This window comes from Nyctereutes procyonoides, unplaced genomic scaffold (assembly GCF_905146905.1).
Source record: "Nyctereutes procyonoides isolate TBG_1078 unplaced genomic scaffold, NYPRO_anot_genome, whole genome shotgun sequence".
Taxonomy (NCBI): Eukaryota; Metazoa; Chordata; class Mammalia; order Carnivora; family Canidae; genus Nyctereutes; species Nyctereutes procyonoides.
This window is the reverse complement of record NW_026575146.1, coordinates 81,738,839-81,761,977: the sequence shown is the minus strand read 5'-3', so window position 1 is coordinate 81,761,977 and position 23,139 is coordinate 81,738,839. Positions and strand designations below refer to the sequence as shown.

Here is a 23,139-nt window from a genome sequence, read left to right as displayed (position 1 = left end):
CCTTATTATCAGTTTGAAGAGGAAATAAGGCTTGCAGGATTCAGATTCCTCAGGCACCCATACTGAGATGACCCACATTCATGTGATCACACACATACTCAGATCCATACCTGCAGGGATCCAGACACTCTTGCCCTACCAGCTGTACACAATTACCTCAACCACACATCCCCATGATATGACCCTCCAGCCTCACAAAGCCACACATAATTTTCATTCTACCACTCTGTCACACTCACCAATTTTACCCACCTGCAGTTTTTCTTTCACTCAACTGTCCTTTCCCCGAACCAGTCACACATATAATCTCACTACTGTCTTACACGGGACCTCCTCTGTCCACTTTCACATATATGACTGGGCTTGAAGATTCCTCTCTTTGAAACTCCCCAGGCTGATTTGGTCACAGATGCTCAGGTCCACATTTGGGTTGGTTCTTCTGACAAGGTCCTCAACAGCCTGCCTCAAGAGCGCTTTTGTATTTCCAGGGAAAAACAGAATTCCGAGCACCCTCCAGGGCACTTAAAGTGAGACCAGGCCTCACCTCAGTGCCTAGCGGATGCAATTTACCTTGGCCTGGTCCATCTGGCCTTTGGCAAAGTCCAAGACTGCATTTCCCAGGAGGGCCCAGTATGTTGCAGAGTGAGTGGTCAAAGCCTGAGAGAGCCGCACTGGGGGCTATGTCAACGAAAAACTTTTCTAGGCAAGTTAAATAGGTAAGGAAGACTTTCTTAAAGACTGTGGCAATGGAGAAGAGAGGCTGAACTCAGCTCAGTATATAACAGTAGCTTGGATTTATAGCCAATGGGCAGGGTGAGGGAGTCAGTGAATAGAAATTACTAAGAGGAGCTTGGTTAAATATCAAGAGCAGGGGGACTCTTGCTGAACTATAGTCAGCAGGTCAAGAATGAGACCTAGTCAAGAGGAGGCTCAGAGGAGCCTGAGCACAGTTTGGTCGAAGGACTCCTAGTTAGCTGACACTCGCGGGAACCTCCAGTGCGCGGCTCGGCCAGAAGGCGCAATTCTGGCTGGGTCCAGGCTCCTTGCCACGCACCAGTGGAGATACCCAGAAGACAGCTTTTTAACAATGTCCCTACTACAGCTGTACTACATCTCCCAGAGGCCTCTAGGCTCAGTACTCCCTCTCGCGAGAACTATACCTTCTCCTGAGGAGTGGGCGGGATCTTCTGGCGGGTTGGGGCAAACGACCTCCGGGCGCCGTAGGAGCTGCCGCGTTCGACCCGTTCCAAGCTGAGTAGAGGGGTGCTGACCCTCCCGAAGGAAGCATAGGTGAGGTGGCCGGGAACCCGGGGTTGGGGCCGGCGTGTCTAGGACCTCTGGCCTGTGCGGGCTGTGTGGCGGAGCCAGCGGAGCAGGGGAGATTGTGAAGAGGGTGTGTGTCTAAATGTGACTGTGTCTCTGTGTCAGTGAGAGCGTGTACGGAACTGTGAGGGCGGGGAGGAGGTCTGGATTTGCGGGTGTGATTGTTCAGGTGTGATGAGGTTTAATTGTGTGACCGGGTGTTTGCTAGCGTAGCGTTCTTTGACCGCCGTTGTAAAACCGGGTGTCTTCTTGGTGCGTGTGTGTTTATGACCATTTGCTGAACCGTGAGTGCGGGATGCCTTGACTGTGAGGTCTGTGATTGTGTTTACCCATGCTGTTATGTATTTGTGATATTATTGGTGTAGGATGCGTGTCAGTTCGTTGTTGTCACTGTGTCCCCGTGAAGTGTGGCCGTGGGAATGTGAGTGTGTGGGGTGCCTATGACTGCGATTGTGACTGTGCCCGTTCCTGTGGTGTGTATGCCTGTGTGACCATGTGCAGCCGGTTGTGTTTAGGTTTGGGGTGCCTGCGTCCCCATGGTGCGAGTTTGTGAGACTCTGTCCGTATAGCACTGTAGTTGTGGGGCGCCTTTGTCTGTCTTTGTGACTCCAGCGCTCTGCTCCCAGGGGACCTCTGTGAGCTCAGGGACAGATTTCTGCCCAGAACTGCAGTGACCCTGCTCTTGTACAGGACGTCCTAGCCTTGCCTGACTTAACATTTAAAGGTGGCGGGAGGTTGGTTGACCTGGGGTCCCAGAAGAACCTGATGTTTCCTGACTCTTTTCTTCTTCCCCAGCTCTGCTTTGCTTGCACAGAGGCTTCCAGAGTGGAGTGAAGAATGGCTGTGGAACATGTACAAGGCTCCAGCAAGGTAGTTTGTCATTTCCCCTTGTTTCCTGAAATCCCCTTTTCTTTGTCAAGACTTGACTTGCTTTTCTCCGCTTGAAAATTCTTGCCCGTTAGGTGACTTGATCCCTGGAATTTCCACTTTGATAAAATGTGATTGGCTGCAAACCCTAAGTCTTCAGGGCCACCTGATTTTCTCTTACTAATTTGTCAATGGTTTAATTTTCCTTTATGCTTCTTTTTTTTAAATACTATTTCTTCCTACTTGTAAAAGTAAAATGACTATTTAAAATAATTTCAAAAGTGTGTCTTTTGAAGAAAATTTCAATTCCCAGTTAAAGCCAATACTTTTTTGTATTTTCTGTTTTATGTACAAAATGTGATCCTGTTCTGTTTTATATAATAAAATGTGAATTTTGAAGATTGAATTCATTCAGCATTTACCATTATAGCCTGCATTTTTACACAAAATTGTATTCAAGTATTTTCCCACATGATTTAATATTTGAAACATTTTTAGAAGCGCATGTTTATTTGAATGCCTGTGGCTTTTTTTCTCCTCCCAAATTAGGAACAGAAATGGCATAACCTAGTCATATGTGCCATTTCATACATAATTATAAAGACTCACATAGGGAGTACCTAAGATATAAAATACAATCATTTCTAAAGAAACCTCTGATGTCCCATTAAGCAGTCACAAATAATTGTGTTCCTCTGGTGATGACCACTGTGATCATTTCTTTGCCTTTCATTAGAACTTTAGTGTATGAATTCCAAAATCATATAGGTTTAGTTTGTGTTTTCTCTTTGTATGAATAGACATTCTTTTATGTCTTTTTTTTAGTAAAAAATAAGACCTTCATTCATGTTTCCTCTAACTACAGTTCATTTTTTCCCCGTTGCTGTACATATATTATCTTGTATGATGGCATCACAATTTACTATTTATCCATTCTACCTTTCATGGATACATGACCTGCTTCTAGTTTTTGGCTGTTACAAGCAATGTGACTATGAATATCTTGTACACATATTTTGGCACATGTGTGTTTGCATTTATTTAGCTGATATGCTAAAATTATGATTAAATTGCTGAGGGATGGAATTTGTACGTCTTCAGTTTTACTAGAGCATGTCAAACTGTTCTCTAAAGACACTGTGCAAGTTTTTTACTTGTATGAGTAGTTTGTAAAGGTTCTTTTTGTTCCACATCCATGCCAGCCCTTGGCATTGTCATACTTTTAAATTTTTGCCAATTTGGTGGATGTCTAATGTTATTAATCACATATTTAATTGATATTTCCTTGATTAGCAATGAAACAACACAATTCTTGCCCAACCAGATGTCCTCTTTTATAAAATGCTTGTTCAAATGTTATTCCAATTTTTAATTGGGTTTTCTCTGATTAATGTGTGTGTGTATTTATCTTCTGAATAATGATGACTAAATATTTTCTTCTGCTCTGGCTTGGTTTTTCATTCTGGTGACTTTTGATGAACAGAGGTTCGAGATTTAAATGTAATGAAATCTTTTTCAGTGGTTAGTGTTTGTTTAAGAAATTTTCTGCTACCTTGAGGTAATGAAGATTTTCTTATGTTCTCTTCTGAAAGTTTTCTAGTCTTTGGCTTTAACGTATAGGTCTTTACACTACCAGGAATTGATTTCTGTAGGCAGTGATGTAATTTCATTTTATCCCCCATGTGGGTATCCGGTTGTTCCAGTATCATTTATTGAAAAGTTTATCTTTCTTACACTGATCTGCAGTGGCTATTTTAGTAAAAAATCAAGTGATCATATATATCTACATCTATTTCTGGACATTATATTCTGTTCCATTGCTCTGTTTTTCTCTCCTTGCAGCAATATCATGCTATCTTATTCACTGTGATTTTATAATATTTGGAGCAAGTCCTCTTACCTCTTGTTCCTGAAGAGTATCTTCGCTGTTTGTGTTCCTCTACATTTCCATATAAATTTTTTGAAATAGCTTGGTTTCATTCAAGCATCTTTTGTAATTTAGGTTGAATTGCATTGTATCTGTAATTGTGTGAGTAGAAATTTGGGATCCTTGTAATAACATAAACCTCTCGGTTGTTCTAGGTCTTCGTAAGGTTTCTCAACAAGTTCTTGCTTATCTCCTGTAAATAGTTCTAGGCCAATAGGAACCATATAACCCATTGTATTAGTGTTTTCCTTTTGCGTTGATTGCCAGTAATGTAAGCACTTCAAATAATGATCAATCATAGTAATTTTTGCCTGGGTTAATGATATTGAGTACCTATTACCTATGACCATTGTGTATGATTAAAAATTTTTTTCCTTAATTCTTAGCCCCCTCAAATACATTTTTGGAAGTGAGGATATAAAAGTTGGGTAGGGGATGCCTGACTGGCTCAGTCAGTGGAGAGAGCACCTCTTGATCTTGGGGGTTGTGAGTTCAAGCCCCACTTTGGGTGTAGAAATTACTTAAAATCTTTTAAAAAATAGGTATAGCCTTAGATACAGATGTAGCTATCTATTGTCTAATATTTTTATTTTAATAACATTCTGGTCCAGCCAGTTCTGCTTTTTATGGTACCTTTACTGTTCTCTCCTTATTATATTTCTTTTTTATTTGCCTTTTCCTCTTCCCTCTGCCCTCCATTGTCCTTTGTCAGGTGGTTTCTGCTTCTGCATCTTTGCCATTTATTCTCGTTAACTGTTTAGTTTGTTTATTTATTTATTTTTTTAAAAAGTCAGTAATATGTTACTCTTGAGAATTTTACTTTTTTAAAAAAGATTATTTATTTATTTATTAATGAGCGACACGAGAGAGAGAGAGAGAGAGAGAGAGAGAGAGAGAGGCAGAGACACAGGCAGAGGGAGAAGCAGGCTCCATGCAGGGAGCCTGAGGTCGGACTGGATCCTGGGTCTCCAGGATCACACCATGGGCTGAAGGCGGCGCTAAACCGCTGAGCCCCCCGGGCCGCCCAACTGTTTAGTTTAAATATTGGCTTCTTCAGAAAAAAAAAATCATCTCTCAGATTATTTTACCTATGCTAGTCTCTCTAACATGGTGTGAAAAGCATAGGTTCTAGTATCATATGTGGCTTTTGAGCTTAGCTGCACCACCTGTAGCTGTTTATACTGTAAATGAGAGGTTCTTATTCTCACTTAATGTTGAGAACGAAATAAGATATATGTAGAACACTTGGTACACATCAGAAGTTCAATAAATGTTAGCTCTCTTCTCTGCTACTTCTCATTTTTAGGACCTCTATATCAATTACAGTATAAAGCAATCATCTAAAGATCTTTGGTGATTCCCAAAAGAATTTTTTAAATTGAGGTGTAATTGACATGTAACATTATATTAGTTTCATAAGTACAAGATAATGAATTGATATTTGTGTATATTTTGAAATGACCCCACAGTAAGTCCATCACAATTAATATCCATCACCATTCATAATTTTTTCTTGTGATGAGGATTTTTAGGATTTAGTCTGTTAGCAACTTTCAAATATGCAATGCAGTATTATTAACTCCCCCTGACTTATTTGTTTTATAACTGGAAGTTTGTACCTTTTGAACCCCTTTATCCATTTCACACCCCCACTCCCAGTCTCTGGCAACTACAAGTCTGTTCTCTGTTTCTATGAGCTTGGTTTTTGTTTGCTTAAATTTCATATATAAATGAAAGAATATGGTAGGTATTTGTTTTTGTCTGACTTACTTCACTTGGCGTAATGCCTTCAAGGTCTACCCAAGTTGTCACAGATGGCAAGATTTCTTTTTTTTTTAATTTTTATTTATTTATGATAGTGTGAGAGAGAGAGAGAGAGAGGCAGAGACACAGAGACACAGGCAGAGGGAGAAGCAGGCTCCATGCACCCGGAGCCCGACGTGGGATTCGATCTGGGGTCTCCAGGATCGCGCCCTGGGCCAAAGGCAGGCGCCAAACCGCTGCGCCACCCAGGGATCCCAGATGGCAAGATTTCATTCTTTTTTATGACTGAATAATATTCCAATAATCTTTATTCATTTATCATTGGTTATTCAGATTGTTGCTGTATCTTAGCTATTATAAACAGTGCTGCAGTGAACATGGGGGTGCATATATCTTTCTGAATTTGTGTTTTCATTTTCTTTGGAAAAATACTCAGAAGGGGAATTGCTGGATCATACGGTAATCCTATTTTTAATTTTTTGAGGAACCTCCATACTGTTTTCCATAGTGGCTGCACCAATTTACATTCCTGTCAGCAGGGCACAAGGGTTCCCTTTTCTCCATATCCTTCTCAACACATTATTTCTTGTCTTTTTGGTAATAGCCACTCTAATAGTCATAAGATGATATCTCATTGTAGTTTTGATTTGCATTTCTCTGATAGTAATGTTGAGCATCATTTCACATACCTGTTGACCCTTATGTCCTTCTTTGGAGCAATATCTGTTCAAAACCTCTGCCCATTTTAAAAATAAGAATATTTATTTGCTGTTGAGTTGTATTCTTTATATATTTTAGATATTGTCATATACCCCCTTATCAGGTATATGATTTGCAAATACTCATTTCAGTAGGTTGCCTTTTTATTTTGTTGATGATTTCCATTGCTATTCAGAAGCTTTTAAGTTTGATATAGTGTATTTGTTTATTTTTGCTTTTTTGCCTTTGTTTGTGGAGTTATATCTAAAAAATCATATCTAAGACCAATGTCAAGTAGCTAACAGCCTCTGTTTTCTTCTAGTTGTTTACAGTTTCAGGTTTTACATTCAAGTCTTTAATCCATTTTGAGTTATTTTTTTGTATGGTGTAAGATAATAATCTAGTTTTATTCTTTTGCATGTGGCTGTCTAGTTTTTTCAATACCATTTTTTAAAGAGATTGTCCTTTCCCTTTTGTGTATTTTTGGCTCCTTTGTTGAAATTAATTGACCATAGTTTATTTCTGGGTTTGTGGTGTGTATGTTTATTTCTAGGTATCTATTCTGTTCCACTGAATGTGTGTCTATTTTTATACTAATACCATACTATTTTGATTACTATATCAAAACAATAATATACTTTAAAATCAGGGAACATATGTCCAGCCTTGTTCCCCAAAGGATCTTCTAGGCAAATTTTGCTCCCCAAATGCTTTGTAAATCATTGGGCGCCAGGACTCTGTGTGTGTGTGTGTGTGTGTGTGTGTGTGTGTGTATGTATATACATATATATATATAATATAACTTTTTTTTTAAGATTTTATTTATTCATGAGAGACACACAAAGAGACACAGGCAGAGACACAGGCAGAGGGAGAAGCGGGGTCTGTGCAGGGAGCCTGATGTGGGACTCGATCCCGGGACTCTAGGATCATGCCCTGGGCCAAAGGCAGGTGCTAAACCGCTGAGCCACCCAGGGTTCCCGTTATATAGATAACTTTTAATCCATTTTAGATTTGTTTTACTGTGTATTGGGGATCTAAATTCAATTTTTTTCATTTACTCAGTATTGTTCCAGTATCTTTTATCCAGTAATAACTTATTTCCTTTTCCATTACTTTGCACTATTTACTTGGTATTATGTTATTTAAATAGGCTGTATTATCTATTAAATTTTTAAAGAATTTATGTCTCTGTGCTTGTACCTGTGCCATGTTTAGATAATTTCCTTTTACAAGTTTTTGAATACCTGATCAAATATGTCACTTTTTTCTGATAATAGCTGTATTCTCTGTTCCTTTCATTACAAAATAATTCTTATTAATAACAAATTTAGAAAATAAAGAGAAGCAGAAATAAAAGACAAAGGTCATCTGTAGTCCTATCAATTAAAGACTGCTGTCAAATTGTTAGAGCAAATGCTTAGAATTCTTTCTTTAATGTGATCATACTATGGCCACTGACTTGTAACTCATCTTTATCATGCCAAAATACATAATGAACAGCTGTCATGTTTGTTCACATTTATATTCACCATGAGTTATAATGGTCTCATAGTGTTACCATTTTTTTTAGATTTATTTACATATTCATGAGAGACACACACACACACAGAGAGGCAGACACATGCAGAGATACAAGCAGGCTCCTCACAGGGAGCCCAATGCAGGACTGGATCCCAGATCCTGGGGTCATGACCTGGGCTGAAGGCAGGTAGCCAACTGCTGAGCCACCCAGGCATCCCTCGTGTTACCATTTTAATCAAGCCCTTCTGTGTTGAATATGGTTTGCTTATAGACTATTGCCTTTGTAAATAAGTATGTCCTTATCCTGAATGCTAGTGTTTTCCTTTTTAAATTTTAGTTTTTTTTTAATTCTTATTTATTTATGATAGTCACAGAGAGAGAGAGAGAGAGAGGCAGAGACATAGGCAGAGGGAGAAGCAGGCTCCATGCACCGGGAGCCCGATGTGGGATTCGATCCTGGGTCTCCAGGATCGCGCTCTGGGCCAAAGGCAGGCGCTAAACCGCTGCGCACCAGGATCCAGCCACCCAGGGATCCCTTAAATTTTAGTTTTAGTTAAATCATAATCATATATTTTTTCTTATACTTTATATGTTATGGAGGGGCTCATGTGACCACAGTCCCCAATCCCAGGTGTCTATCCAAAGTACCCAAAGGTAGCCACTGTTGTAATTTAATTATTTATAACAAGTTTTGGCTTTTGGTGCAGTCAGAAAAAGGAGTTTAGAGACATCCAGGAAAGATGACTTACCTACGGCGGAATTTATGTGTCTATTTCTCAAATCATAAGTAGATTTTGAACATAAATGAAGAATGTAACACTTCCCTCCCCAACATTGGTATGCTTATCATATATGTTAAATCATTTTATAAAGTTGTGATATCTTAAAATGGTAAGACTTAAAACGAAATTCTAATACAACTGTATTAGAGAATCAGGAGGAAAAAAGTAATAGGTTATCTGACGGTTCACTGGATGAAGTGTCTAACAGAGTACTTTTTATTAGAATTTTGTGGACTTACACAAAATAACTAGCATAATAAGATAGGGATAATTGATAAATAAAAATGGCATTTCTTGAGCTTTATTATGTTCAAGGCACAATATATACGTTAGAAACTGATAATTTTTTTTACCAATATTCTATAGAGGAGAAAACTAAGTTTTAGTGGGACAAATAATTTACCCAAAGACATAAGTGTTAGGTCCTAGATTTTAGGACCTGGATTGAAAGCTGAGTTTGTCAGACTTTAGAGCTAATGATCTTAACCAAGATAGTTTGGATTGAAATCTCCAGGAAAGATATAAAAAATAAAATTAGCTAACATATCATGGACAAAATGGAAGTTTATTCTCACTTAGGGAAAGGCAGTTTTCTTGAATGTTCTCAAACTTTTCAGTTGTACTAAGAAAAGACAAGATTTGTCTTGCTAAATCGTGCTGTACATGTACTATGATTCTTACTTAAACAACATATACACATACACATATATCTATATGCTATTTCATTTCAATAGCTGTATGACTTTATCATACTTTACCCAATATATATATTTTGTGTATTTTTGGGTTTTCAACTATTTGCTCTTAATAAAAACTGTTGCTATGAACATTCTAGGATGTGTTTTTCCCAGGAGTGCAATTGCTGAATCATAGGAATATGTATATTAACCTAGATAATACTAAACAGTTTCAGAGTGGTTCTATGAGATTCTGTTTCGAAAAGGGTATGTTTATGTGTACTGCTTTACATCTTTGCCAATATTTGAAATCCTTATGCTTTTTATCTATCTGACTTATGTATAGTGATCTGTCATTACAGTTTTAATTTATAATATATTACTAATGAAACAACATATTTCTGTTCTGATTTTCTTTTGGCTTTTTTTCAAAAATTTTTCTTATTTGAATTCATATAATAGTTAACCATTTTATTTTTATTTTCTTAAGATTTTATTTATTTGACAGAGAGAGAGAGAGAGAGAGTGAGAGGAGAGAGAGAAGCAGGCCCCCTACTGAGCAGGGAGTCTGACAAGGGTCTCAATCTCAGGACCCTGGGATCATGCCCTGAACTGCAGGCAGACGCTTAACTGAGACACCCAGGCACCCCAATAGTTAATCTATTCTAATATTAGAATGTACAGTTCAGTTGTAGTAGTGTAAATTCTATGGTATTTAACCTATCTTTGCAATGTTGTGCATACACCAGCTCTCTCTAGTTTCAAACTTTTCTTCACCCCATAAAGCACCCTTACCCATTTGAAGCACAAAACCTTTAACTTTGATGATTTAAAATGTATTTTTTATTACTTATATTTTTGGTGTCAAATCTAAGAATATATTGCCAATTCCAAGGTCATAAAGATTTATAAATCCCTGTTTTCTTGAAAGAGTTTTATATGAGGCACCTGGGTGGCTCTGTTGGTTAAGTATCTGCCTTCAGCTTAGGTCATAATGCTAATCAAGTCCCATGTTGGGCTCCCTGCTCACTGGGGAGCTTCCCTTTCTCTGTCTGCCCCCTCTACTCTGCTTGTATTCTCTCTCTCTTGCATTCTCTTTTTCTCTCAAATAAATAAAATCTTTTAAAAAAAAGAAAAAAATTAATGAGTTAGCTCTTATATTTAAGCTATTGATCCATTTTCAGCTAATTTTTTAATTGTTAAGCCAATTTTTATGAAAAAGGGCTTTAATTTTTTTTAATTCTAATACAATTAATATACAGTGTTATATTAGTTTCAGGTATACAACATAATGATTCAGCAATTCTATACATTATTCATTGCTTATCACAATAGTGTACTGCTAATCCCTTTCACCTATTTCAGCCATCCCCCTACTGACATCTCCCCTGATAACCACCAGTTTATTCTGTGTATTTTAGTCTTTTTTTGTCTCTTTTTTCTTTCTTTGTTTTGTTTCTGAAATTCTACATATGAGTGAAATCATATGATACTTGTCTTTGACTTATTTTACTTAGCATTGTACCCTCTAGATCCATCCATGTTGTTGCAAATGGTAAGATTTTATTCTTTTTTATGGCTGAGTAATATTCCATTGAATATATATACCACATCTTTATCCCTTCATCTATTTATGGACATTTGGGTTGCTTCTATAATTTGGCTATTGTAAATAATGCTGTGTTAAATATAGGGGTACATATATCTTTTTGAATTAGTGTTTTCATATTCTTTGGTTAAATACCAGTAGCAGAATTACTGGATCATATATATGGTCATTCTACTTTTAATTTTTTTAGAGGAATCTCCATATTATTTTCCACAGTGTCTGCAATAGTTTGCATTCCCACCAACAGTGCTGGAAGGTTCCTTTTTCTCCACATCATCACCAATACTTGTTTCTTTGTTACTGATTTTAGTCATTCTGACAGGTAAGAGGTGCTATTTCATTGTGGTTTCTACTTGCATTTCCCTGATAATAAGTGATGTTGAGCATCTCTTCATGTGTTTGTTGGCCATCTGTGAGTCGTCTCTGGAGAAATACCTGTTCATGGGTTTTGCCCATTTCTTAATTGGATTATTTGGTTTTGAGGTGTTGAATTGTGTATATTCTTTATATATTTTGGATTCTAGCCCTTTATTGAATATATCATTTGAAAATATCTTCTTCCATTCAATAGGTTGTCTTTTAGTTCTGTTGATTGTTTCCTTTGCTGTGCAGAACCTTTGTATTTTGATGTAGTTTATTTTTCCTTTATTTTCCTTGTTTCAGGAGACAAGCATCATGAAAAATGTTGCTGTGACTGATGTTGGGGAAATAACTGCTTGTGCTCTGTTCTGAGGTTTTCTGGTTTCAGGTCTCACATTAGGTCCTTAATCCATTTTGAGGTTATTTTTGTGTGTAGAGTAAGAAATTGGATCCACTTTCATGTTAATTTTTCATATGAAGTGAGATTGAGGGTTTGACTTCATTCTTTTGCATATGTTTATCCAGTTTTCCTAGCACCATTTGTTAAAGAAATGTTTCTTTCCCCACTGAATAGACTTGTCATCCTTGTTGAAAATCAATTGGTCATAGATGTTTAAGTTTATTTCTAGATTCTCAGTTCTATCGCATTAGTCTATATGTCTAACCTTGTGTCAGTATTGCAATATTTTGATTACTGTAACTTTTTGTTAGTAAGTTTCAAAATGGGGAAGTAATTGTCATAGTTTGTTTTTCTTTTGTAATATTGTTTTTCATTTCTCCAGAAAGACCATTGAAATTTTGATAGAGGTTACATTGACTCTGCAGATTGCTTTAAGTTTTGCCATCTTTTAACACTAAATCTTCCAGTCCATGCATGTGGGATGTTATTCTGTTTTAACCCCAAATGGTTATTGCAGTTGAATTCTGTCACTAACCACCCTGAGTTAGTGTCAGACTCCACAGGTTTTAACTGTTTATCTCACTCTACTTTAGACCAAATCTGTTTGGGAAGAAAGTCCCCATGACTGTCCTTGCCAAATTTAATAATTTACTAGAATGACTCTTAGAATTCAGGAAAGCACTATACTCAAAATTAAAACTTTATAGTAAATAATAAAGATACAAATCAGGAATAGCAAAATAAAGAGATACATAAAGTTGGAAAGGAATCCAAGTACAGTTTCTGTAGAATTTCCTTGTGAAATTAAGGGTACATTACCTTTCTGGTTCATCAATGTGTTCATCAACCAGAAAGTTCTACTGAGCTTCAGCGTCCAGACTTTTTATTGGGGTTCCATTATGTGGCGTAAATGATTTATCCCTGGCTTAATGATTGAACTCAATCTCCAGTTTCACTTCCTTCTTCCAGAGGTTGGGTAGGTTCATTCTTTCTGGTGACCATCTCTAAGCCTGAAGCTACCTATACAGTCACACCATGAGTTACCTCATTAGCAAAACTCAAGTGTGATCCAATGACAAAGACACTTCTATCACTTGGGAAATTCCAAGAGTTTTAGAAACTATGATCTAGAAACCTGGGACACAGACCAGATAAATTGTTTATAACGTAACAGATATCTTATTTATTTAGTGGTTCCTTTTCTCTTGGATTATTTAGCTTTTTATTAATGATTTGAAAAAGATCTTTATATTTTGGGTACTAGATTTTTGATAAATATTTTATAAATATCTTCTCCATTCTAAGGCTCCTTTCTTTACTCATTGTCATGGATTTATTTATAACTGAGGTGTGAGTCATGTTTGCCTTGTTCTACAACTTTATTTTCTATGTAATTAATATTGCCTGTTTTTTTTTGCCTGTTTTTTAAGTGAGGGTTATGCCTCATTGTTCATATAATATCACTAATTCATACTCAGAGTCTTTCAGAAAAAAAATTTCTGGGAATTCTGTCAGTTTCCTATGTTTAGACCACACTCCTTCAATCCTTTGTCCTTCTCTGTCTACTATTATTCCAAATTTTGCCTTTTTGAATTCTGCGCTCTTCTGTGTTGAGTTGTTATTTCTTAGATTTCATGCCTTCTTGTTTCTTGGTTTACTCCAAGAAAACTTCAAATTATCAAAATTGTTTTTTTGGGGTGCCTGGGTGGCTCAGTCAATTAAGTGTCTGCCTTCAGCTCAGGTCATGATCCCAGAGTCCTGGGATCGTGCCCCATGTTGGACTTCCTGCTCAGTGGGGAGTTTGCTTTTCCCTCTTCCTCTATCCCTCCCCGCCCCGGCTTATGTGAGTTCGGTCTCTCAAATAAATAAAATCTTTTCAAAATATTGGTATTTTATATATGTGGCATGTAAGAATGGATAAATGTGTTGAACTTGTGAGATCTGATAAGGGCTTTTTCAACCAGTACATTGGTTCTTTTGCAGGACAGGAATTCTACATCAAATTACTTTAAAAAAAAAGATTTTATTTGTTTATTCATCAGAGACACACACACACACAGAGGCAGAGACACAGGCAGAGGGAGAAGCAGGCTCCACGCAGGGAGCCCGACATGGGACTCGATCCCAGGTCTCCAGGGCCACACCCTGGGCTGAAGGCAGCGCTAAACCGCTGAGCCACCCTGGCTGCCCGAAATTACTTTTCTTTAGAACTTTGTAGCTATGACTTCTGGCTTAAAATATTATTAAGAACTCTAAAGCCATTTTCATTCCTGCTCTTTTATTTATGCCCTGTTTTTACTCTTTGGAGCCTTTTATGGTCTTTTCTTTGTTTCTAGTGTCCTAGAACCTAATGTAAAATACATCTTAGGGTGAATCATTTTTATTCTTTTTTTTAAGATCTTATTAATTTATTTGAGAGAGAGCACCAGCAGGGGGTTATGGGGTAGAGGGAGCAGCAGACTCCCCACTGAGCAGAAAGCCCAACGTGGGGCTTATCCCAGGATCCTGGGACAATGACCCAAGCTGAAGGCAGATGTCCAACCAACTGAGCCACTCACCCAGATACCCCAGTCATTTTAATTTTTTATGCTATCAAGTGAATCCATTAAATGTGGAGATTCATGTCCTTCAGGTATGGAGAGTTTCTTAAATGCTACTTTCTAAAACAACCTGTAATTTCTGAAAATTTTCTGATATACAGCAAAATTGAAAGAACATTCCAGTGTATATTATATAGTCATCACTTGAAATTGCCTATTGTTCATATTTTGCCACATTTGCTTTATGTGTCTAAACACACACGTGCACACACACACACACACACTTTTTTTTTTGTCTTTTTTGCCCTGGAATCATTTGAAAATAAGTTGAGAATATCTGGACATTTTACCTTTAATACTTTTAGCTTGTATTTTCTTTTCTTTAAAGATTTATTTATTCATGAGAGGCACAGAGACACAGGCAGAGGGGGAAGCAGGCTCCATGCAGGGAGCCCAATGCGGGACTCAGTCCCTGGACTCCAGGATCACACCCTGGGTGGAAGGCAGGCACTCAACCACGAGCCACTCAGGCACTCTGTGCATTTTCCGAATAACAACAGTGACATAGCAAATCTATGAAAATTTATATTAACTCATTAATATCACCTCCAACATTTCATATTCAAGTATTTCCAATGGTTCCCAAAAATGTTCTTTTAGCTGATGTAATGTTTTTTGTTTATTTGCTTGGTCACTTGCTTGATCTAGGATCCAGTCCCTTTAGTCTCTTTTAATCTAGAACAGACTTTCATTGTTTGTTTAATATGACACTGAATGTTTTAGACAATTCAGGACAGTTGTCTTATAGATGGTCTCAACAACCTCCATTTGTCTGATGGCTTTCTCATGGAAATTGAAGGCTTAGATTCAGTGTAAGTATTTAGTAAGCATACTATATAGATGACAGGATGGTGTAGCTTTTATTCTATTACATTGGGAGGCATAGGTTGTTGCACCATTCATGATGCCCAGTTTTATAAATTAAGGTTAAAGGTGGTGAATACTAAATCTTCCCAGTGTAAAGGTATATTTTTCCCTTTATAATTAGTAAATAGTCTGTAGAATGATACTGTGAGAACAGTAAATATCCTTTAACTCAACAGCTATTCACTTTCTAGTTTTAGAATTTACTGAGAATCTTTTCCTGAGTCAATAATTAGATTGCTGTTTTCAAAATGATGATTTTTCTGGTTTCTTCATTCCTTCTAGCACACTGCCTGACTTGGCAGATGCTTAGCACACTTTTAAAAATGATCTCTTTCCATTAGATACTGAGCTGCCTTGCATGACCTTCCAATTTTCATTCATTTTCCATTTCCGTATCTTGCTGTACTTTTTTAAATAAAGATTTTATTTATTTATTCATGAGAGACAGAGAGAGAGAGAGAGAGGCAGAGACACAGGCAGAGGGAGAAGCAGGCTCCATGCAGGGAGCGTGATGTGGGACTTGATCCCAGGACCCCAGGATCAAGCCCTGAGCCAAAGGCAGATGTTCAACCACTGAACCACCCAGGTGTCCCCTTGCTGTACTTTTTAAAGAAATGTCTTTCATTTATTCTTTAACCTTTGTAATTGTTTATTTTTATTCCCACTTTATATTTTCATTTCCTAAGATTCTTTTTTTTCTCTCATTCTTTTTAGGTTGTCCTATTTTCCTATCATGTGAAATAATTTCTTGTGACCCCCTTAGGATATTGATGGTGGTTTCTGAGATTTTTTTTTCTTATGTAGTTTCTCTTCTAAGTTCTTTGGGGTTTGTTCATTTAATCATTTTTTTAGTTATACATTTTCCTTAAATATGTGATGATTTTTTGCCTTTCTGTATTTTAGAGTGGACACTATGAACCTGACCTAACTTTTTGTATGATAACTGGTAAACCTCCATAGGTATGTAGTGCCCCCATTTCTTAAACCTTTCTGGGGGTTCTGCAGGATAAATCCTCCTCCTCTGGGTTTTCCTTATTTTTTGAGTTAAGTTTCACCATTCTTTGGTTTGCTAAGTTAGTCATCTTTTATCTTCATGCTTCCCAACTTGAAAAGCTTTGTTGCTGCTATCACCTCTTTAACTCTCTTTGCCTTTTTTAAACATCCATTTCATTGGTTTTAGTGAAGCTTTTAAAAGGGCAAGAAAAACTGCATGTGATCCACTTGTCCTCCTTGAGAGAAAGTGTATTTCTAGAGAAATCTTGTTTTCAGAAGTTTATTTTTAAGGACAATGAATTTTGAAACTAATTTATTACATTAGGCATTCATTAAATGTATTTTGGTCTTTTTGCATGTGCCAGAGTTTAAGGTGATTAAAGTAACAGACATTGGTTATTATTCCTTCCTGAAGGTTGGCTCCACTGTAGCAGACAGACATTAAGCAAACTTTCACATATGAAATTTGTGATTGTAGGAGACAAATGTGTAATCAACCATTACCCAAACAAAATACAAAGAATGGGGGGAAAAAGGTGGGGGAAAATACTTGAGAGATAATGGTGAGATGTGCATAATTAAGATTGGATATTCAGAAAAGATCTTTATTAGGATATGCCACTTAGCAGAGACCTAAACAATGCCCAAGAACTGGTAAGGCCAAGAGAGGGTAGTGGAGAGTGAGTATGGACAAATATGTAGGGTAGATGAAACCATTTTGGGTATGCATGCCGGGAAGCATTACAGTTAGTGCATTTGAAGCACTGAGAAGACTAGTGTAGCTGTAACTTATTATTGAGGGGAGAGAAGTATCAGGTTGGAGATGCAGGCAGGAGGAAGATTACTGATGAATTATTAAGATATTTATTATTAAATATTAATAATATATAATAATAATTATTATTAAATCGCCAAGGTGAGGAGTACAGGTCTTATCCCAAGGACAGTGGAGAACCCTTGAGGCCTTTTGTTGTTTTTTTTTTTTTAATTTTTTATTTATTTATTTACGATAGTCATACAGAGAGAGAGAGAGGGGCAGAGACACAGGCAGAGGGAGAAGCAGGCTCCATGCACCGGGAGCCCGATGTGGGATTCGATCCCTGGTCTCCAGGATTGCACCCTGGGCCAAAGGCAGGCACCAAACCGCTGCGCCACCCAGGGATCCCCCCTTGAGGCCTTTTGAACAGAATAGTGCCAGGCTGAAATATCACTCTGGCTGCTAAAGGTAGAAAACTGGAAAGGCAGACAACTAGATAAAATATTGCTTTTATTTCAAATCGAAGATCATTTTGTCCTGGATCATCTATTGACAGTGGAGATGGAAAGAACAATTTCAGGACTTATTTAGGCTTACCCCAAACAAACTTACTGTATGAGTGTTATGAGAATGGAGCTCAGATGTTTTCACCTTTGGCGCTTGATGTATTTGCTCAGGGACTTAATTGATGTCTTTAAGTTTATTCCTTTTCCTAGTCCCTTTTTTTGGCAAGTAAGTCTTTCAAAATAATAGCTACTGAACACTGTGCAGCTACTTTATAAAACTACATAAATATATTATGTGTTATCTCAGAATCATTCAGTAATCATTAGAGCTGGAGTTCAGAATACTTGTCGATCTGCATCCTTGCAATCTGCCAATAGTATCACATTACCTCTATCTGCTCTTCCCTTCTTTCAGACTTTAAAACTAGATTCTCAATTATAGTAGCTTTTGCTGAGTCCCCTATTTTGTTCTCCCAAGATTAGCCTCATAGACTTCCTAGACAAATATGGATTTTATCAAATTTTTATGGATTATGTGGCATAAATAAGCCACATTCTTACCACAGTAGATTCTTCCTTTTGCATTGCTCATTCATCACGTTAATTTTCATCAGAACACTGCCATATCTTCTATTTCCTTCAGATTACATGCAATTTATGTTGATATGCAATTAATTATTTATCCTAGATTTTTCCTTCTAGTTGTGGTTTCTTAATGCTCCAAAAACCCCTAAGAAATGGGTTAAATAGTAATTACCCTCATTTTAAAATGTATATGACACCAGATTGAGGTAGAGCTTAGGCATCTTTATATATATCAAGTTCCCCATGTTTAAAGGGGATTTTTAGTTAAATCACTATTTAGGAATAACTGACTAATCTGTTTTCCTAAATATCTCCTTGGCCTTCCAGTGTGACTTCTTTTTACTTTCCTTATCTATTTGTCAAATTGCCCAATCATATTTGAGAACTGTATAAACCACTAATTTTTTTATGAAAATTAGTTTCAGTTAAGTCTTTTCATTTCTATTATAAAAGTTTTTTTTCCTCCCAGAACACAAAAAAAGTGAATGTTTGCTTTTATATTTTCTTTCAGACTGTGAATCAAGGTTGAGACCAAGAAATTATTTCTGAAAAAGGATATTTATGGAATAGAATCATCCTGATGAGAGATAATGGAAAGACTTATAAAAAACAGCATTGAGTGTTCAAGTTTCAGAGGTGATTGGGAATGTAAAAGCCAGTTTGAGAGAAAACAGGAATCTCAGGAAGGACATTTCAGTCAAATGATATTTACTTCTGAAGACATGCCCACTTTCAATACCCAGCATCAGAGAATACATACTGATGAGAAACTCCTTGAATGTAAGGAATGTGGGAAGGATTTTAGTTTTGTATCGGTCCTTATTCGACATCAGCGAATTCATACTGGTGAGAAACCTTATGAATGTAAAGAATGTGGCAAGGCCTTTGGTAGTGGTGCAAATCTTGCTTATCATCAAAGAATTCATACTGGTGAGAAACCTTATGAATGTAGCGAATGTGGAAAGGCCTTTGGTAGTGGCTCAAACCTTACTCATCATCAAAGAATTCATACTGGTGAGAAACCATATGAATGTAAAGAATGCGGGAAAGCTTTTAGTTTTGGATCAGGCCTTATTCGACATCAGATAATTCACAGTGGTGAAAAGCCTTATGAGTGTAAGGAATGTGGAAAGTCCTTTAGTTTTGAATCAGCCCTTACTCGGCATCACAGAATTCACACAGGTGAGAAACCTTATGAATGTAAGGATTGTGGGAAGGCCTTTGGCAGTGGTTCAAACCTTACTCAACATCGAAGGATTCATACCGGTGAGAAACCTTATGAATGTAAAGCATGTGGAATGGCCTTTAGTAGTGGTTCAGCCCTTACTCGGCATCAGAGAATTCATACTGGTGAAAAACCATATATATGTAATGAATGTGGGAAGGCTTTTAGTTTTGGATCAGCTCTTACTCGACATCAAAGAATCCACACTGGTGAGAAACCTTATGTATGTAAGGAATGTGGGAAGGCTTTTAATAGTGGCTCAGATCTCACACAACATCAGAGAATTCACACTGGTGAGAAGCCCTATGAGTGTAAGGAATGTGAGAAGGCCTTTAGAAGTGGTTCAAAACTTATTCAGCATCAAAGAATGCACACTGGTGAGAAACCCTATGAGTGTAAGGAATGTGGGAAAGCCTTTAGTAGTGGTTCAGACCTTACTCAACATCAGCGAATTCATACTGGTGAGAAACCTTATGAATGTAAAGAATGTGGCAAGGCCTTTGGTAGTGGCTCAAAACTTATCCAACACCAACTAATTCATACTGGTGAAAAACCATATGAATGTAAAGAATGTGGAAAGTCCTTCAGTAGTGGTTCAGCTCTTAATCGGCACCAGAGAATACACACTGGTGAAAAACTCTATGAATGTAAGGAATGTGGGAAGAATTTTGGTTCTGGCTCAAGCCTTACTCAACATCAGAAAATTCATACTGGTGAGAAACTTTATGAATGTAAGGAATGTGGAAAGGCTTTGGGGAGGGGCTCAGAAATTCATCAACATAAAAGAAGTCATACTGGTGAGTAGTTCTGTGAATTAGAAACTTTCTAAGTTAAAAAAAAAGAAACTTTCTAAATTAGAATTATGTGGTTAAGGAAGGACACAGGACACGTAAGAAAATTCATACTAGTGAGAGTCACTACAAATGTAAGTAAGGTACAAACGCCTTATTTATGCTTTACCACTTAGTCTGAGAGAATTTTATACAGGAAAAGAAAAACTACTCTTAAGATCTTTATCTGTATTCATTCTTTCATTATTTTGGAAAATTCATACTTGTTAATATTAAAATTAAAAGATTGTGTATTGTATTTTGCCTTTATTTTAAACATTGAAAAATTCAATTGGGGGCTGTCCCTGCTACTTTTGTTTATTGATCCATCTCAAAATTATTTTAAATTATTTATTGAGTCTAAATTTGCCCTTCTCCCTGTTTCTCATTTTGAATGCCATTTATTTAATAGCCATATCTATTTTTGTATTTTTTATTGCCTGTTTGATGGTAAACAGTAAGTTATATTTTTATACATATAAAGCAGGTCAGTCTTTGTTTTCTAAATTTGCATATATGTGTTTGTATCTGTGTTCCATTTTGTTTGTGTTAAGCTACTATTTTAAGTATCCTTTAATATCTTATGGATCTGTATCTTTTGTTTTGGAAGATTGTTTTACTTTTATAAAGTTTATACTCTTTTTACAAAACAGTTCCTCTCTATATTAATGTAGATATGAACAAAAAATAGTTATCTGTAATCATACCAATCATAGACAATCATTGTCAAACTTTTGTAGTAAACCCTTTAAGACTATGTCATTGTTTTTGAAAGAAAGTGTGATTATGCTATACTATAACCAGCCTTTAATTCTTTGTAAATATGTTGTTACTCTTCTATTGGCTTGAAACTATTCACCTGTCTTTTTCAAACACCTATTTTTGTCAAATATTGAGAATTCTGCCATTATAAAGAGTTACCTTAATGGCCCCTTTTGAATGTGTCTTCTTTATTTTTTATTGTCCATTTCAGAAAAAATGTATGGGGTCTCTTCTGGCTTTTAACGATTTGTGCTATAATCTGTAAGCTCTGCTTCCCTTGACCAACATTTATGACCCCAGTTATTTCCCCAAAATTAACCAACTTACTTATTCTTCCAGCTCCTTTTATATGCTTATATAATGTGCTTTTGGTAATGTAAGCATAATCAGCTCACTTCAGAGGCTTGTTATGTGGATTCTACAGTTGTGCCTATCACATAATAAAACTTGCTTAGTGTTAGCCTTCGTCATTATCATCTTTTCAATTTTGTTATTTATGGAAAAGCTTTTAACTAGTATTCATGTTTTATTGAACATCAAAGACATTATAATGGGAAAAAAGACACTTATGTAAATTAGTATAAGAAAGTTTGACCAACATTTATTTCCTATTGACAAGAGATAATTCATCGTAAAGAAAAATATAAAATGATAAAGTGTAAGAAGGCAAAATTCATACCGAGGTGAGAATAAAAATTCTCCATAGAAATTTGAGTTTTGAGGAATGACCTCAGCATCATGGCAGCATAAGATGCCCACCTTCATTTGGCCCCCCACAATTAACAAGTAGAAGTGCCTCTGTGGTTCTCGTGGGATCTAACACCATAAGCTAAGGGACCTGAGAGGAGTCTCACCCGCATTGAGTAATAAGCTGACAGTCCTTGATACAGACTATGGAACTAGCAGGAGTCAACTAGCCCAAGCCCCTCTTGGCTGCATTCAGGGCAAATCTGGAGAGTGCTGATTTGAGTAGACACTCACAAATGAGAGAGCCTTTGTAGAACTCTAGATATCCTGAGGAGATATACTAGCACTCTATTGGCAAAAAAAAAAGAAAAAGGGGGGGGTGAGTTGAATTTTACTAAGGCCACTCCTTCCCCAGGGTGGCACACTATGGAGCCGAACTACCCAGTGATGACTTCTTCCATGGGGAAAAACAGTGAGTGATTGCCCCAACTTCCCTACTTGTATAGGATGCTGCAGAAGAAACTGTTACTCTCTTGCAGCACCCACAGCATTGAGGCAGTACCTGCATGACTTGGAGGGAAGAGATCAGGATATAAGAATATCAGAGTGTATTAAAGGAATACAATTCCTACTGGCTGCATTCAGGACTCCAGCAGGAAGCCCATCACAAGCTGCTGGGAAAACCTTGCACAAGGATCCCTCACATGGCTTGCATGCGCCCCCAATGCCCCAATCCACAGTTACTCTAATTCTTCAGCTAACTCTGTGTATGCTCCCAAGTATGGGCATAAGGGCCAGTTTTGGTAGACAGCATGCAGAAAACAGGACAGAGTCTGTGGCAAGGGAGAAATCACAAACTTGAGCTGTAGTATTATCTTAGGAAAAACCAAAGAGGTTTCCAGCAGCCAGCCTGGTGAGTTGTAAGGTTGAGAGACAACGAATAAGCTTAAAATTTCTGCCACATGGGGACAAGAAGCATGGAGTATATGTATTCCTATAAGGACAGAGAAAGCCCCAGTTATGGACTCATAAAAAAGTATCTGACCTGAAGGCAAACTAGAAATGTTTGGAGGAGATGACTACTTCAAATGAGAAACCAGCAATGCAAAACTCCAAGAAACACGAGGAATCAATGAAACATGGCATCACAAGATCTAAATAGTTCTCTAATAACTGAACTCAAAGACAACGAATTCTGTGATTTGCCTGACAATTCAAATTAGCTGTTTTAAAGAAACTCAATGAGCTACAACAAAACATAGAACTTAACAAGCCAGGATAATAACACATTAGTAAAATGAGAAATTCAACAGAGAAATCATAACAAACCAAACAAATCTGGAGCTGAAGAATTGATGAAATGAGAAATGCAATAGAGAACATCAACAGAAGAAT

General features: G+C 37.1%; 2 protein-coding genes across 2 annotated transcripts in view; both read left to right on the top strand.

The window, feature by feature from the left end:
- The first annotated feature begins 2,116 nt into the window (after positions 1 to 2,116).
- LOC129500349 (zinc finger protein 345) lies at positions 2,117 to 21,471 on the top strand. Its single transcript, XM_055310714.1, has 2 exons — positions 2,117 to 2,193; positions 18,752 to 21,471. Exon 2 carries the CDS (start codon positions 18,831 to 18,833, stop codon positions 20,268 to 20,270), a length of 1,440 nt encoding a protein of 479 aa, XP_055166689.1. The 5' UTR covers positions 2,117 to 2,193; positions 18,752 to 18,830; the 3' UTR covers positions 20,271 to 21,471.
- The window catches only part of LOC129500367 (zinc finger protein 850-like), a 103,721-nt gene continuing 82,701 nt past the window's right edge, over positions 2,120 to 23,139 (top strand). Inside the window, 1 exon segment of the mRNA XM_055310746.1 lies at positions 2,120 to 2,193. Within this exon segment, the coding sequence (XP_055166721.1) occupies positions 2,161 to 2,193 (33 nt within the window). The 5' untranslated portion in view covers positions 2,120 to 2,160.